The 18,154-nt window shown below is 42.9% G+C and overlaps 1 protein-coding gene across 9 annotated transcripts in view; it reads right to left on the bottom strand.

Annotated features, from left to right (window-relative positions):
• The window catches only part of nrxn1a (neurexin 1a), a 67,502-nt gene extending 52,918 nt beyond the window's left edge, over positions 1 to 14,584 (bottom strand). For 3 of the 9 annotated variants that reach the window (XM_086303972.1, XM_086303976.1, XM_086303974.1), the window contains exons 1-4: positions 14,201 to 14,583; positions 11,672 to 13,114; positions 4,057 to 4,074; positions 3,238 to 3,267 (exon numbers count right to left, since the gene is read on the bottom strand). In XM_086303972.1, the coding sequence (XP_086160098.1) occupies positions 3,238 to 3,267; positions 4,057 to 4,074; positions 11,672 to 12,404 (781 nt within the window). In that variant the 5' untranslated portion in view covers positions 12,405 to 13,114; positions 14,201 to 14,583. Of the gene's footprint in view, positions 1 to 3,237; positions 3,268 to 4,056; positions 4,075 to 11,671; positions 13,115 to 14,200 lie in introns of all 9 variants that reach the window. The other 6 variants (XM_086303975.1, XM_086303979.1, XM_086303980.1 and 3 more) reach the window with 5 other exon arrangements.
• Between the last annotated feature and the right edge of the window lie 3,570 nt (positions 14,585 to 18,154).

Below are 18,154 nucleotides of genomic sequence, written 5' to 3'. Positions count from 1 at the left end.
ACAGCCAGGAGTGTGCGTCCATCTGCGTGTTTTTACCATAAGACAATGTGTTAAAATGAGCCGCTTTGATTGCCGACGCTTTATGAGTCACAACTGATGACTCACAATCCACCTCCCCTGAACATGCACCCATGCACTCACACAAGACACACACTGACATACAGGCAAACACACCTCGCTCTCCACTGCCTTCATCCACTGACCGTGAAGAATATGTGCAGGCAGCCTTACTCATGCATATTTACACTGAACACATACTCACTCACCTACTCAGCGGGCACTCTCTAAAGGTTATTGTGTGTGAGTTTGCGTCTGTTTGTCCGTCCGTTCACGTACACGCATTTTTAAAGGTCACTTCAAGCGAGGCTGACCACTTGTCTGTGTAGCGTATAGATTGTTGGATTGATATCGAGAACACTTGGACATGCAGACAAACAACCATTATTAACTAGGCAGCCCGCTTCAGAGCTCGAAGAACATACAAATATCATAAACAAGCATAGCTGCCAAGAGCCACTCGTCAATCCTATTCAGAATCTACAATCATTCATTCACCCAGAACCCTTCACGGTCTATTCTTGGAGAGACAGAGAGAAAAGAAAAGGGCAAAATCTGCTACTTGGCTTTAAGCACATTTTCCATCCAGATTATTGCTGCTCAATACTTTTCATGAAAAAATCCATTTCCCCCCTCTTCCTTTGGCTGCTCGATACTTATGAAAATCCAATTTGGCTCCCTCCTTTCTTTCTTCCCTCCACAATTCGTGCATTTTCACCCACTCAAAGTGATTAGTGATCTGTGGGTATCATTTCCAGGGAGAATGATAACTGTGTTTTATGGAGGAGGGGAAAGGTCCAGCGCTCCCCATCAGGGCTGATCTCCCTTGGTGAATGACTGGGCTGGGAGGGCAGACAGGAGCACCGCTGTCCCTTTGCAGATACAGGCAGTTGCTCTACATCACAGGAGAAAAGACGACTCACTTTATCTCTCCCTCGCTTCCTATTTCCCTCTCTGCTCCCTCTATCATTCATTCCTTTAGCTGTTCTCTCACAGGCACGGTCTCTTTTTCTCAATTTCTCCTGCCCACACACACAAACGCACACGCACACACACACATATGCTATATATCTTTCTAAGACACCCCTCCCCACACCAATCCACCCCCTCAAAGAAACTCATTTCAGCTTTGCAGGCTCCTCAAAAAGCCTCTTTACGCTGAGCTAACCTAAGCTAGGCTTCGTCTGCACCATTTGACAGCCTTTACATCTCAGTATGCAGAGCAAAAACACACTCGCGCAAACACACACGCAGCCTTTTCATGTGTACAGTGTCTGAAAGAGGCTTCAAAGGTTTAAAAAATAAATAAGAGAAACAGTTTTACTTTTTAGCCTATCACAATCCAAACATCCGTAATAGTGAGGGCATCCACTATACACAAATACACTGAATACATTGTGTAATAATGCTGGAAACATATGTTAATACATGTCTGTCCTTGAGTAGGTGATTTAAAATGCTGAGCATAAGCCAGATGAAGCCATTAAATTTTCACTGCCACCTGGATGATTCACGGCAGACATTTTAAGGCAGAAACTTCAGCAATGTGAGTTTACTTAGCAATCAAAACACAGAAAAAAAAGCCCAGATAGAAATATACTTGTCATAATAGAGATGTCTTACATGACAGATGTTTAGAGACATCATTTGTTCTCTTCAAGATATTTCTATCTGCTAGCTAGGATGAACATTTTATTAAATGGCACATTTCAGCGAATGCACGGCAGCCCTGTCACAATGGGAGACAGCCGTCATCACATCGTCTCTCTCATCCAATCAAAGAGCACAATAGACGCAGATCAGCCTGTCACGATCAAGCCTGTCTTCATGTGGGCCAATCAGTGTATTCATCAGCGTCATGCAGAGCCGACCGATCGAGCAGCACCTACCTTCCCGATTTTCAAAAGCATGGTAGGCTCGAGCTTCTATTCAGTCGCACGCATGCAGGCAAAAGTAACAGCACGCTCACGCACGCATATGCACACACACTCATACGTCAACACCTTACCTTACCAAAAATGAAACATTCCAATTTAACAGCAATTGCACATAAGAATTTGAAGCTGAACAGCTCTAAGTCTGAAATTACCATACATTCAAGAGCCTGTCAATACATTCAACTTCAAAACCATCCAGAATAGCTCATTAGCCATAGATACATAAAAAAGTATGGGAGGTACCTCTGAGCTTTCCTAAAATCACAAAGGGTGGTGTCCCACACAGAGTGTAAGAGGGCAGGAACAAAGAAGGAGAAGGAGAAGGGGGTGGGGCAAGAAGAAAAGAGGTGTGGCAGTGTGAGTTTTTTGGCCATCAGTGAACAGTTTTCAAGCAGACCAGTGGCACTTGTTTTTGGGGATGTCTTCAAAAACACTGGGCAACTTGTGTTTTGAGGTGTAGCAGCAATGCTTTCATATGCTGCAGGAACATCTGTTCAGAATCACATGCGCTCGCCAACGTATTAACGGGAGCCCATGTGAGCACCGGCAACGGCAGAGCGAGACATGCTGGAAGCAGATGAAAAGCCATGGAGGAGTGCGGATGTGCGTTTCTCTGAAAGCTTCCAGTCACTGATTCAAACCCTGTTGTAAGAGCACACATGCACATGTATGGCTACATCGTACACACACACACTCAGCACTCACATCCCTCTCAGTCAAACTCTTACACACAGATGAGAGAAAATGAAATGAGGTGAATAGTAAAGACCAAATCAAACCATCCATGTTGTCAGTCGGTCAGTCGGCCCATAGATCCATCTCCATGACCTGGAGCCCTGCCAAGTCTAATCCAACCAAGCGCTGAAGCAGCAGCCATCTACACCCTCCCGTTACTCCAGCCTTGACTACTGAATATATATCTTAGAAGAAGTTTCTCTCAGATTCATCACTTAACACCTAAAATAATCTTCAAAGGCATGGTTCAGGTCTAACTGTTTCAGCAAATTGCATTCGTTTCAGCTTAAATTAAAACTCTGGACTGTTTAACGTCTTAATCACGGAGAAAAAACTGACCTTCGTTCAGTGCCTAGAGAGACAACTTTCTTCGGCTCCAGATGGCGATGAGGTGGGGGAGGGATACAAGGAGTGTTGGAGGAGTGTAGGGGGAGTTAAGAGGTAAGGGGGAGGGAAGGGTGATGGTATAGCAGAGGACAACAGGAAGTGAGGTAAGAGGAGGCCATACCTTGGTCGCCAATCATCAGGTGTGCCAGACCTTAAAGGAAGACAAGAGCACAGTCAGCACAGTAAAGGATCATGGGGTCTGTGTGTGCGCATGTATGTGATTTTGTGATACAGGAGTTTGTCAATGGCATGCTGATGAAGGCTAAATTTCTCTGTGCCGGTGTGTGTATCTGTGAGTGCATGAGTCATCTAAATTATACAAAATCTCTAAAAAAAAAACAAAACAACCCTCGCTTTGAAGACACTTACTTATCCTAGGCACCGATCCTACGCACAAACAGGTATGAACACAGACGTTTGCACATAGCCATAAACTAGGTCGTACACTTTACAGTATTTGCGCGTCTACATAACCTCGAGGCAAGAGCCACTTCAGATGATTGCGCATGAGATGTAGTACTTACCAGATATCAGCATCCAACCCCTACATACCCACACAGACCAACATACATCTAGGCTGGTTACCTTTTTTTAACCTGGCTATCTATTACTAATGTATTTCCATAACAGAAAATGTGCTGAGTGAGAGATGAAGGTAATACTGACATGGAAAAGATGTGAAAGCGAGAAGAGGAATGATGAAAAAGAAAAGATGATCATGATTACGAGTTAACTGAAGAGCAAGAAAGGTGTCGATTAGAAAAAAGAAGCGAGAAGAATGAGGAAAAGTTTGAACTAAGACCAGGATATTGAAATAGATAGATAGATAGATAGATAGATAGATAGATAGATAGATAGATAGATAGATAGATAGATAGATAGATAGATAGATAGATAGATAGATAGATAGATAGATAGATAGATAGATAGTACAACCTACCTGGAGTGTAGCTGTGCTCTGGAAAGGTGTTGCGGCCGGCCGAGGAGAGAGAGAGACAGACATTCATTAACATGCATGCTCAGCCCTTGGGTTACCATGGCTACTTACTGTACATGCACACCTGTCCGGGGTTACCGCGGCAACACACATGCAAAAGTCCACGCACGGACACAATGGATACCATGCTGCACTGGTAGCCAAAACTGAGATTTATCTATACATACAGATGAACAGTCTCTCTACGACTCCACGCGGGTACAAAAACACATATCTAAGAGCGTAAACAAACACACGCCCACCCACACTTGTAGGGTACACAGGGGTGGAGGTAGGGGTATTCAGGTAGAGGGGTGGGGAGGGGGTGTTGGTGTAAATATACAGTCCTACCTGTAGGTTTGGATTCAAGAGCCATTTACCCCATAACTTACCTTGTAGCCGCTTCCTCTCCCCGGAGCCCCCCGACATATAGCATGCAACACACACTTTCAATCTCGCAATCTCTCCCACATCCTCTTTACCTCTCTCCCCTCCTTCTCTCTCTCTCGCTTTCTCTCTCTCTCTCTCTCTCTCTCTCTCTCTCACACACACACACACACACACGCACACACACTCACACCAACGTCGACTATGGCAGTAATAATGATGTGAAATAGCAGGGTAAACATGTAGGGATGGATTAGCAGTGCAGGAAGACAAGGGGCATGCATGGTCCAATACTGGGACAGAGTGTGTGTGTCTGTGTGCTTGTGTGTACATGAAACTTTGGGCGCCTGTGTGTGGATGTGTGAGTCTTGAGCTTTGTGTTCATGTGAGTGTTTCCTTCCCTCTGCCCTTGTGCCGGTGGCATGGCAGAAACAGGTGGAACCATTAGCATGCTAACAGTGATTTGCCCTCAAGGACAATGCAAGCCAGGCCAGGCCTAACAAGCCAGGTTCACTCTGCCTTCACTGGAGGGCAAAATAACTTAGACAGTAATTACATTTATGCACGGGCTCTGCTCAAACTGTCTTCACTTACTACATCTATATTCTGAGTATCTCAAATCATTTTATTTCACCAAAGTGACATATTGATGTGCTCCGGAACAAAACCCTCATAAATAGTTCCTTCATTGCACTGGTATTAAATATGTAATATACTGCAGTTTTTTCAGGGCTGAGAATGCCTACAGTAAATAACAACATTACGCTTTGCAAATACTTCTAGGCTTGACACAAATCTGCAAAAATATGAGCAGGAATAAAAGTGGATCATTTGGGAGCCTTGAAGATACTGTGTAATTGTAAACGTGTACGGAAACTAAGACTGCCACAGCTAAATTGCTTATTTCTAGCATAGTCCTAAGGATTCATATTTTCCTCTAGCAGAGCATGTTCATTCTGTATTAAAGATTCATAACTGAATTTTTTTCTAATTTTTAGAGGGTTATAATTTTATCTCAAAGCTTTATTGTGCAGCTACACCGAGGCTGCTGGGTTCAAAATAACACAGTAATTTCAAGGTACCATATAAAAGATAAACCTTTATGCCCGGCTTTGCCTGACTCTACACAAAACAACTACACAGTGTCGGCTCATATACTCGCAAATAATGATCATCCCAGTTTTGAAAGCGACAACTCTTTCACAACCTACAATCAACATATTTGCAACCTTAGATGCTATTAACATGTTTTTGCTTCAGTCAAAGAGACCTGGGCCTCTAGTCCCCTTCTTTTTTAGCCATCCACTTAATTTTAAACACAAACTGAGAATTATCTCCTCTAAAGTGTGTCAGTGCATCTAGAATGAGAATTTCCTTTGAAAAACTATAAATCCGTAAGAGTAACTCACTGCTAGTGTTGCTGATGCATATATATTGGTTCAGCCTGCGGTTCCTGGGGTTTGAGATATCCCACAGTGCCGGTATCTTGTCACACCAAAATGAACAACAGCGCATGAGGCCAGCTTTTTTAAAAATAAATATTATAGATCCAGAACACACAAAATAGCCCTCCAGAAAATGTGGGCTATCCAAAGAAAACACATCATCTGCTCAGTTTTTCCTCACCAACTTCTTTATATCTCTGAACCAAGAATGATTCTGAGAATTTAAAGATGGCGTTGCACTCTTCTGTCCAAGGTCTGTGTGTTGGTTAGCTGGCTAAGAAAGACTGCACTTTCAGTAGAAAAGCTCAGTCCATTAAATCTGTTTCCAGAACTAATGTCTGTGAGTTTTTTTAATACTACTACCAGTAAGTAACTAAAAAAGATTTCAATTAACCTTCAAGAGCTGACTGTTAAGCTTCTTTAGGCTTTTTAAAAAAAAATTATTGTGCCTAATGTGCACTGATGAAATTGACAGATGAAAAAACTGCTGCTGATATGCTTGACACAGCTGAACCCACCTTCTCATTTTTCTTTAATTGCTGAGTTGCCCTTTTGGTTAACTGCAGTTTCCTCCACATAACAAACTGATGCATTTTCCTCCTTCCTATCAATCAAGGCATTTGATTCCCCCCCTTCTAGCAACTGCACAAATCAACTAGTTTTCCTTTGACTGATTGCTTTAGAATTTAGGGTATAGAATTTGCCTCTTCTTTTCTTTTTTTTTGCCCATAAAGAATTTAATATATTAAATCCAAAAGCAATTAATAATTGTGACGCTATACGTGAAAAGCTGGCCAAATATAGAAACCAAAAATGCAGCTGCACACAAAAACAGCTATGCTATTTCCAGTGTTTGTTATCTGAAATTCACTGTCTGCAAATGCCTCTCAAAACTATGTCCCCAAAACGTAGCGTATCAACCCATTTCTGATGCATAAACTGCAAATAAAAGGCATGCTATTTTGCACTATATCCTTATCTGCCAAACCTCATGGCTATGAGGGGAAAGCCTGGCTCAGCTAAGCTACAAATGCCTTGGGGTGCAACCCGGTCAGACAGCCAGTGAAATTTTTAACTCTTTTTGGGGGGGCCATTTTAACCCAGAAGTTTTGCAATTTTATGCAAATTAATAATTAAAATAATGAAAACATTGAAAAATGTTGTGTTACAATTGCACATCATTTTCATTCAACATTTATGCCTAAACTCTGAAATCTTAATCTACAAAAATAAAAAGAGAAGAGTCTGAACTGATTTGCTTACACCAAAACTTAATGCTAAGCTACAATACCAAGTCTCAGAGCAAATTTCAGCTCTAAAGTAAAACACAATAATATGTTTTCTCTGAAGCTGCAATTTAGTTTGAAAAGAGAATTTCCACATTATTTTAACCATGTAATGCTACAAAGCTTCTTACTTAAGACATTGAAGCACATCCGTCTAAGCAGACCTCCAAACTCGAGACTACAATTTATGTGACTACAATTACTAACAGCAGCCACTGGTGCCAAGAGAAAAAACATGACTCTGGCGCATGTTTTCCAAAACAATTGGCTTCACTCACAAATGAAATGTGAGTCCAACACTAGGAATATAAAACACCCCCTTAAAAGGAATAAGTGGCCTCTTGTTGAGCGACGAGCGCCAGAGAAAAGTAGATATTGTATCTGGTGTGAGCTTTTCCATAAAATGTCTTCACCTCTTATTTAGCCTGTAAAGCTACACCGCTGTTAGGAACCTCAGTGGTATTGTGACTAATGCTGGTGCTGGAGCCAGTGCACTGTGTGAATGTGTTTCTCTGTGTGATTGTATATTTTGTGTTGCACGTGTTTGTGCAGGTATGCGTGTGCCACTGCTGTCTGTCTCCCACTGTGCCCTAAGCAGCAGCAGCAGAACAGCAGACTGGATTAGACTGGCTTGGATCATACCTAATTCTCAGTGCAGCACTGAGTTTCTGCACAGAGCTGATCATAGCTTCACCTTTCACTTCCTGAACACACGTGCAGCACAAAAGCCCAACAACTGCTATTTATTTTAGCACTAATGATTTAGTCTGCAAAATGCCAAAACTACTAAATAATACTAAAAATTGTCTGGCGTTAAGTACCGGGGCACAAGATGATGCTTTTAAACTCTTATTTTTTCTGACCAGCAGCCCAAAACATAAATATATTAAATGTAAAATGATACAAATGACAAAAAAGACAGCATCTCTCACTTTTTAGAAACTAGATCAAGGGAATATTTGGCATTTCTACTTTAGAAGTGGCTTAAACGCATTTTCATGATTACTTAATCAGCAGATGACTCACCCAATTAATTGCTTTTTGCTCATAAAATATTGGAAAATAGTTAAATAATAGTCAAGGTAAGATACTCTGCTTGTTTTATTAGTCAGTACAAAACCCAATAAATATTCAGTTTACTTTCATATATGACAAAGAAAAACATCAAATGCTTACATTCGGGGACATTCTTTGTATTTTCTTCCTAATTAATTCATTTTTAATCATCAAAACAGCTGCTAATTAATTTTCTTCTTATTTCTCTCTCATATAGACTAATTATTTCCTCACAAATGAACATAAATGTACCTACTTTAATACCGTTTTTATCTCCGTGGCATGTTAGGAGTGGTGGTCAAGACTTTCATTATTGCCTTTGACGACCCTCTCCGTGCTGCGTCTGATTTTTAATTGCACTAACTTTTGCTTCCTCGCATCCCCTCTCCTCCGATGACCCGGAAAACTCCACATGTAGCAGTTTATTTTTACAGTGCTTGCTTTGTAGTGTCATTTACAGGATTGACAGAAAGCACATACTGAGGCGCAATGCACTGTTGTGCTGTGCCGTCAAGCAAAGCCCCAATTTGTTTTTTCATTTACAATCGAAAACATTTTTATGAAGCCACGTGGCGCATTTTAGTGCAAATAATAATGTAACAATTCAGAACAAACAGCACTGTTCTATACATGAATTAGAGGATTTAAAATGTTCATTTAATTACTATTATAGCTGCAGCTAATTCAATGTATTAAACAACTTTCATATTTCATGAATTTATAAACAAGAGATTTTCATATCCATCTGTCTTTAAAAGGTAAAATTTTAAATTGTTCCTTATAGAAGATTCTAGGAAATCTTTATGAATGAGTTAGACAGGGCGTCCAACTGTGAAGCCTGTTATAAGTAACCAGCAGCTCTTAAGGCTGGCACTATGGATCCATGGATTTGTATAATGGAAGCTTCGGCACCGCTGTCCTTGCATCTCGTCCTTGCATCTTCACCTTATATCCTCACTGGGAGGAGCTAAGATGCGAGAAAGAGATGTGAGGGGAGGAAGCAAAAAAGTATATTGAAAAGAAGCCCATATGTTGCCTTTTGTAGTGGTTAATAAGGTCATTTCAAAGTCATTAAATTCTAAATCAATAAATAGACTATGTCACTGATTCTTGTCTTAAAACATTTAGATATCACCTTGTTTTTACCAGTGGCTGGTAGGAGGTAACACAGCCTTTCTGTGTGGAGTCTGCATATTCTGCCTGTGCCGATACTGTGCAAAAATATGCATGTTAAGGTATTAACTGATTCTAATTTGGACATTGGTGTGACTGTAAGTGTGAATGGTTGTCTGTCTCCCTGTTGTTAGCCTAGTGATGAACTGGTGCCTGTCCAGTGTGACCTATGATAGCTGGGATAGTCTCCAGCCCTCCAACATGACTCTCATTTGAATAAGCAATTAAGAAAATAGATGGACAGATGTTAATGACCATCGCCAGACCACTACACCATGTGAGACATGGGGAAATCAAATGTTTCTGTGAGTCCACAAAATGCAACAGCTGTTAAAGTTCTGAAGAAAAACAACTGAAAACAAGGTCCAATGCAAAATCTGTAAAGACACCATTGAAACTGATAAGTACTGAATAATATTTTTGCTTAAAATGCCCATCTGCACCTGGCTATGGAATGTGTGTGGCTATTTTCTTTCCAGGTACTAGAGGTGGACAACACAGGCAACCCTGGCAACACCTGAAGCCAGTGTGTTGACTTTACAACTAAACCTGTCATTGTTAGTTTAGGTTCACTTCTTATGCTTCCTATTTTTTTTAATTAACTGTTTGTTAATTGCCTCGTTTGTGTGCATCTCCCTTGTTTGTTGTAGGACAGGTGGCCCGATTTGTGAACATGCCTCCTAGATTAAACACGCAGTAATCTCCACTCACTGCAACATGCGTGTAAACAGAGTGGAAAGACTGCGTGGCAGATATGATGCCTGAAGTCATTTGGAGCTGCAGGTACAAACGAGTGCAGAAGGGGGGAGGCTGGAGCTGAGGCGTGGAAGCAGGAGGGTTAGGAACGCATCTTTCATCGTGTCTTCTTATTAGTCCTGTTTCCATGGTAACCTAAGCCAGCCTACTGTCCACTAAATGCTAGGGTGTGATATGACGGGTGGCTAAAGGGGATGTGTGATGTTGAAATTGGTGCTGGGTGGGGTTTAAGGTTAGCCATGATGGAAGGCCACTCGGCTGTTTTTTGGCTGATACATTTGTGTCATTTAAAAAAAAGAAGAGGAAAAAGAAGAAAAATCAATTGCTGGGGGGGGGGGGGGGGGGGGGGGGGGGGCTGATTGGTATCGCTGGTGCTGAAAACAAAAAAGCACAGACTCGTTTTAGAGAGCTATCGATTAAGAATGCAAATTATCTCTGAATGAACTGAAGCAAATCTGAAGACACACACAACTTAGAAGGGGGAAATTAACGAATTTGCAATGATAACCATAACCTGGTAGCTGAGTTCATTAAGCAGCTGTTTCATTTTTGTAACAGCCATCAGTACGCTGCCCAATGTATTGGCACTTGTAGTGACCAAAGGCACTACTGGAAGTATTAAGAGAAGGTCTTCTAGCAGTTATAAAACGATCTGCGGCATACTTACAAGCGTTTATAGTCTGACTTTTTCATCTTTATAAACACAACACTGTCTCCTTTTTTATTATGCATAAAAGCACTGACACAAAATCATTACACACAATCACACAGACGCAAACAGAGCATCTTAACAGGCTGCAAGCTGTTCAAATTAATGGCAGGCGATAGATTGTACACACATCATTCAGCACCCTATGTATGGTACCTCTGAAGGCCATTTAGAATCAATGCAAATCCATTAACACAGGCAGGCAGGTGTCGGCCATATAACAACCACTGATTTCCAGCATCTAAGCCCTGCTCCAATTAGAGTTTCTCAACATGAGCCAACAGCCATGTCCACAACTGATCTATATAGTTATTGTGTTTTGCCAAATGCACCTACTGAGCTCCTCAAAACCTGCAGCCAGCCATTTTAGTGACTTTCAAGAATTTGTTTCAAATTGTTTTCAAGCTCTCTTCTCCAGCTTCACTACACTGACTTCTCTTCCTGGGAGTGGGCTTAATTTTGGGTTCTGGAGGAGCTCACTTAAACTGGGAGCCACCGGCAGGTGTAAGAAATCAATCTCAAACATAATCAGTATGCATGTCTTGCACTGTTTGTGAAGGCTCCTGGTCCATACACACAAATTGAAGGTAAATGTGAAGGTGTGAATGAGAAATAGATATCTTTGTTGAAGGACTTGGTGTTTGTAAAGAGAGGTATACATATATGTCCACATATGTAAGCGTATGTGCATGTGTCTTTTGAGGTGTACATGTGTATGTGTAAAGGATGGGATGTATATGATGGGTCAGCATGATTTTGGGCCTTACCTTCGCTGCAGTCATTGCCTTGGTAGCCGGTGTCGGAGCAGTCGCAGACAGCCTGGTCGTTGACCACATTGCACACCCCTCCGTTCTGGCACTGATGGTCTGGGCCACAGCCAGCTGTTACTGTGACGCCCTCTGAGCCGTCTAGTGTCACCAGTGAGCCGTTGATGCTCACTGCCGTGATCCAGCCACGGAAGGCAGGGTGTTCCCGCACTGAAGGAGAGGTGAGGCGGAGGGGCGAAGAATGTAGCTCTGGGCTCACCCCGCCCATGTAGGTATGACTGAATACTGTCATGTCTCTTCTCTTACTCTTCACTTCTGCCCATCCTTCCAATCGCCCATCCACCTCCAACGAGGTGTTCCTCCAATCCCGCTTGACACGCACTGCGTGCCACCGCCCATCACTCACCGCCACACCTGACTGCAGCTCAGCCGGCTCAGCACAGAAGATGGAGAAACGCAGCCGAAGGTGACCGTGGAGAAGCAGCAGCTCCAGAAAGTCGCAGAATCCCTCGTCATCCAGGTAGAGCAGCAGGCCCTCCTGGCTGTGAGTCCGCAGGCTGAAGCTCAGCACACTCTCGCAGCAAGCGTTCCATACTGGGAACCGCCCCCACTGGCTGGAAACGCCTCCAAACTCCAGGACCTCACCTTGGGCCTGGCCCCCCACGCTGCACAGGCAGAGCCCCAGGAAGAGCAGTGGGGCTGCCGCCCAAACACAAACCGCCATTACACTCATACACACACTCACGCTCACACTCACACACACACACGGGAGGAGATAGTGGCTAGAGCTGGGGTGTTCCCTCTAGCCTACAGCTCATGGTGACAACTGTAGGGGCTTGTGAAGAACTCTTTATGGGTTTCTCAGGTGACCCTTCTATCTTGCAAGTGCTCCTTTCAAAGGTTGGCTCCTATAGGATTCAGCTCCAGGAAAGGGAGGGGGTCAAACAGCGGCTCCCGCCATCCTTTCAGTATGCTTTGGACATCTTTTTTTCCCTTGGCCTCTTGTTTGTGTCGTCTCTGAGATGCTCAGTGTCTCCTCTCCATTCAGTCTTTATTCTTATCTTCTGACATATGAGATTCCAGGTGTGTGTGTTTGTGTGAACGTCTGTGTGAGTGTTAGATATGTGACAAATTGTATGTGAACTCCATCTTTGTGCCCTAGATAGGGCCTTATCCCCCATGCAGGCAATTCCCCACGGAGTACAAGTGCAAGTGTGTGTGTGTGTGTGTGTGTGTGTGTGTGTCTCACACACTGGTAATGGAGAGAAATGACACCGTCATAGCAGTATTTTCTCCCCCTCCTCCCTTTCTTAGTAGGGCAAGACTTAAAGTGTGTGTGGGCAAAAAAAAAAATGTGTGTGTTTGTGTGTGTTCGAATGTATGTGTGTGTGCAAGTGAGGTATGTGTGTCTCTCACTGCCGCGTCATCACTCTCTCCAGCGACCTACAGAGAGAACAGAGACGGCACAATCAACCAGGGTCACACACACACTCACGCATACATATATACAATACACAAACTCTCGCGCACACATACACAACCTGATCCCGCTGTTGTTCTCAGATTACTCTTTCTCGTGCATTTCTGCGCGCATACACACAAAGACATCATATTGTCACACTACACAAGGAGCAGGCCCACATAAGTCTTTATAAACATACAGATTAACACGTAGAATTTTTACTTCCACGCAGCCCACACGGCAGTGGTTTAAGCCAAGCACATACAGTATATAGGCACGCGCATACATACATACATACACAAACAGCACCTCCTTCAGCAGAGCTCCCATCATGCCGCAGGAGATTTTTATAAAGTGGCATACCTGCGGCGGCCTTAATAATGTCCAAAAAGAACAGCTGGACCCACTCTGACACTGGCGGTATTCTTACAGATTTTAATCAACAGCTTTCGTGTTTCAGTTTATTTTGTAAATGGGTTTAACGAGGCTACCTCGCGGCACCGTCAAACACCGTGTTAGGTTCATCACAAAGAGCGGGAGCAGCACCGCGCGCTGCGGCGGATGACTCAAACCGCCTCGCTTTTATCGAATTAACGGCTTCAGAGCCCATTTCAAACAGTTGAACACATTCACACGCGCACACACGGCACAACCCCACAGTGGCAGCAAATGCACACGCACAGTGGACTACACGTAGCGTCTTCTCGGAGTCTTTGAGAGGCGAAAAGCGGCGACATCACAGTTATTGATAGACGGGGTGAATGAATGCGGTTGAAATATCGATTCTCGATTTGCGGCTATATTTTCTCTCCATTTTTTTCTCCCTCTCGACTACACCGGGGGCTCGGTCTCATCACCTGAGCCCTTAGCGCCTGACGTTAACTACAGCTTAGCTCACCGGTTACATGTTAATTACTTATTTTTTTTCTTTATACGGTTAACCTGCTGTTTTAATTGGAATTACACCTGTAATAGTGTCGTGGCAGCCTCGCCCCGGTAAATAAAAGGCAAACCGACCGCGGTGTTCCCTCAGCTCAGGCACATATTACACTAGAAAACCGACCTACCTCACGCGCATCCTGTGGTTCCGTGGCAACAGTGCCGCGCGCGGCTCATCGATTTCCCTTCCATTTGAGGAGAATCTCCCCCGAATTCGCGAGAGAGGAGAGAGCAGGCGCGCGCCTGGTGGCAGACTGAGTCGGTCTACCGGACAGGGACGAAACTATCATAGGATCGCCTCCAGGCGACAAGGTGCTATTGCTCTCTCTCTCATACACACTCTCTCTAGCTTCCCTTTCCTCTCTCGCGCTCAATCTCTCTCTCTCTCTCGCTCGCTCTCTCTCTCTCTGTGACTCAATGCCGCTCTCCCCCTCTCCTTCTCTCCGTTCTCCTGAGGAGGAAAAGGTGCAGTCTGATGCTCTCCGCGAGACTCGACAGAGGGAACGTCACGTGGTCGCAGGAGAACGATGGAGTGTGAATGTGTATTTGTGTGTATGTGTGTGTGTGTGTGTGTAAGAGAGAGAGAGAGTGAGAGGAGAGGATGGGCGGGGCCGCGCGCCGCTGCAGCACCTTGGACAGGGCGCACTCACCGCCCGTACGAAGCTGAAACGCTATTACCGGAGGCAGAAAATGAGGCGAGAGCCTGGGTAGATCCGAATGATTAAATCCGTGAGTGACAGTGAGGATGGCCTTTACTTCACTGGCGCCACAGGAGCGAGAGTAAAGACAGCGATTCAGTGAACTGTGGGGGAAAGGACGGATTGAAGAGGCCGTGTCAGTTTACAGATCTCTCTCAATCTGTTTCTCTTCTCACACAGAGAAAACATAATCCATCTGAAAATAGATTACATACGGTGTTCAGACACCACACGGACATATTACTGTTCACACCCTCCTTAGTTCCAGTTAAGAGAAACCTTCAGGGTGGATAAGGCCCTTGAACACTGACCTCAGCCCCTTCCAACACCTTTGGGATGAGCTAGTGCCATTTCTGTGTCAGGCCTTAAAGCCCACCAGTGTCTTACTAACTGTGCCAGGAGTGTTAATCTCACGCTCTAGTGACTGAACTGGAACAAATCCACAACCATATAGTGTCAGCACATTAGACTGAGATGTTCAACAATAATTTATGGCTGCCATATCTTAGATAAGAATCTGAGCATTATTATTTTTTTTATTTTATTTTATTTTCAGTTTCTGATTTTAATTGATTTTAGTTATTGTTCCCACAGTGGAATTTATTGTTTCAATTGTCTTTTTAAGTGTTTTAAAACACTTTGTTTTTGCTGTCTTTTCATTAGCTTCAGTTTTAGTTTTAGTCTTTTTATTTGTCATAATGAGGGTATTTGTCAGGGTCAAGATTTAAGAACCTTACAAAAGGTATTCCAAACAAACACAGTTGAATCACACTCATCTTGAAATCCTGGGTCTAGGTAAAGAGATGCACCCACACCTCAATGGGCAGGTTGTTGTCAAATGCAACAAGCTGAAAAAGAAATACATTTCCTTTCCAGTTTTATGAGCACAATGTTTTGTTTTAGTGGATTTTAGTATTTCTTTCTTAGTTTTTGCATATTTGTCTGACTTGCATGTTTCAGATCATCAGACAATTTTTAATATTAGACAAAGATAACCCTAGCAAACACAAAATGCAGTTTTAAAAAGATTATTGAATTTATTAAGAGAATAAAGCTCTCCAGACCTACTTGGCCCTATATGTGACAGATTAACTGCCTCCCGGTTTTAAATTATTAATTAACTTTATTGTTAATTATCCAATTTTTGGGGGAAAGTTGAGTTCACTTTCACTAGCCTCACCGAGGCCTGATTGCCGCCAGATCCGTTGACTCAAGAAATTGCTTAAATAGAAACTGTCTGACGAAGTGAAGATCTCAAAAGCAACACATCATGCCACGATCTAAAGGAACAAGAACAGATGAGATACAAAGTCATTTATCAATCTGGAAAGGGTTGCAAAGCCACTTTTAGCTTTGGGACCCCAGTAAACCACTGTAAGAACCATTATCTACAAATGGAGTAAATTTGGAACAGCGGTGAACTTTCCCCGAAGCGGCCAGGCTATTAAAATATCTCAAAGAGCACATCAACGACCCATCCAGGAGAGTTCCAAGTAGAAAACCACTGGTGACCAAAGGGAACACAAAGGCTTGTCTCACATTTGCCAAATAACATCTTGATGATCCCTGGGAATTTTGGGAAAAATATTCTGTGGCCTGACGAGACAAAGGCATAATGTTTTCAGGGAAGTTTTGAGTCCTGCTACATCTAGCATAAAATTAACACAGCATTTCATAAGAAGAACATCATGCCAACAGTCAAACATGGTGGTGGTTGTGTGATGGTCTGGGGTTACTTTACTACTTCAGCACCTGTAGAATTTGTTGTAATTGATGGAAACATAGATTCTGCTCTATATAAGAAAGAGAATGTCCAGCCTGAAGCTCAGGTTCACTTAGTTTATGTGGCAGGACAATGGTCCAAAACACACCAGCAAGTCCACCTCTGAATGTTAAACAAGTGAAAATGAACAAAAAGAGGTTTTGGAGTGGCCTATTTAAACTTCTGACTTAAATCAGGTTGAAATGCTTTGGCATTATCTTAAACAGGTTGTTCATGCTAGACAAAAAAAAAAATCTTCATTTAAAAGCTGCACCATGTATTTCCTCAGGTCTAATATTAAAATTAGTTTGATGCTCTGAAACAAGGGTGACAAACATGCAAAAAATGAATAAATCAGGAGGAGAGCAAATACGTTTTTACAGCATTGTCACGGTCCTGGGTCGGTTCGACCCAGCATTTTGAGTTTCTTATGTTTTAGTTTATTTTTGCATTATGGATCATTTCTTATTCTCTGGTGATACTGTTTTGATTATAATTATGTTCTGTTCCTTTAGCTATCCGATGATGATGATGATTATTTCTGGTTTAGGTCTTGCTATCTTGCCCTCATTTTTAGTTTAGGTTGCCTGTGCTTAGTCTTCTCTGCCCGTATGTCCCTCTGTCTGTCCAGGGTGTCTTGTCTGGTCCTCTGTGTCTGTTAGTTTCCTGTTTTATTCTGAAGGTCCTTGTCTTATGTGAGTGTTTTCAGGTTACGTTTCCCCTGCCTCGTCAGTTGTGATTTTCCCCAGGTGTGTTCCCCAGGTGTGTAATCGCTTGATTACTGCCTCAGTGTATTTAAACCCAGTGTGTCTTTGTGTCAGTGTCGCGTCGTTAACGTCTGTTCATCCTCTTACCCCGCCCCCCCGTGTGTTCTGTTTGCCGTCCTGCTAGTTTATTTGCATTCCAGTCTAGCGAGTTCTTTGTTCAGTCTGCTTTTCCTCAATAAAGCTGAGGGTTTTGAGTTCACCTATGTCTCCGTGAGTCCTGCTCTTGGGTCCACCTTTTTGCCTGCCTTCACACAGCCGAAACATGACAAGCACTCTGTGTAACTTTTTTTTCCACAATTAATTTTAGTTTCAACTTTTGTTTCAGTTAGCAACCTCGGTGTGCATATATTTCAGAACAGTGTTTGAAATCCCCCTGACTCATGATTTGTGTGTGTTATGCAGTGGGTCTCAAATGGTATGCCCATGCACGCCAGTGTGCCGTGAGGTAAGTTCAGGTGCGCCAACCATACATTATTAAAGCACTAAAGTTATGATGGAATTGGTAATTTACTGTGCCAGGACTTTGTATGCATTCATTTCTTATACAGAGGAAAATTCCTACAAATGACTTTTGCTAAAATCCATTCGCACCATTGTCAGATTGTGGGGAATATTGCAGCCAGACACAGAGAAGCATGCGGTGTTAAGTCCCTGATCTGTTGGGAAAAGTTGGACAATGCTAATACAATTTCAAGTATTCATAGATAGTATAAAAGATGGATTGGGTTCCTGCTCTGAAGAATGAAGTTTGAACCTGCATTCTTTCTAACAGCCATAATGGAGGTCTTCTTAGGTTGCAAAAAGGCTACAAGGTTTTAAAACAAAGGCGATGGGAAAGATTCCTCAGCACCCTTT

This window comes from Aulonocara sp. 'chitande type north' Nkhata Bay, linkage group LG8 (assembly GCF_057382095.1).
Source record: "Aulonocara sp. 'chitande type north' Nkhata Bay isolate Kocher_YH1m ecotype deep benthic linkage group LG8, A_spYH_male_GT1.1, whole genome shotgun sequence".
In the NCBI taxonomy this organism is placed as follows: domain Eukaryota; kingdom Metazoa; phylum Chordata; class Actinopteri; order Cichliformes; family Cichlidae; genus Aulonocara; species Aulonocara sp. 'chitande type north' Nkhata Bay.
Note: the sequence above shows the minus strand (reverse complement) of the source record. Positions and strands in the feature narration are given on the sequence as shown.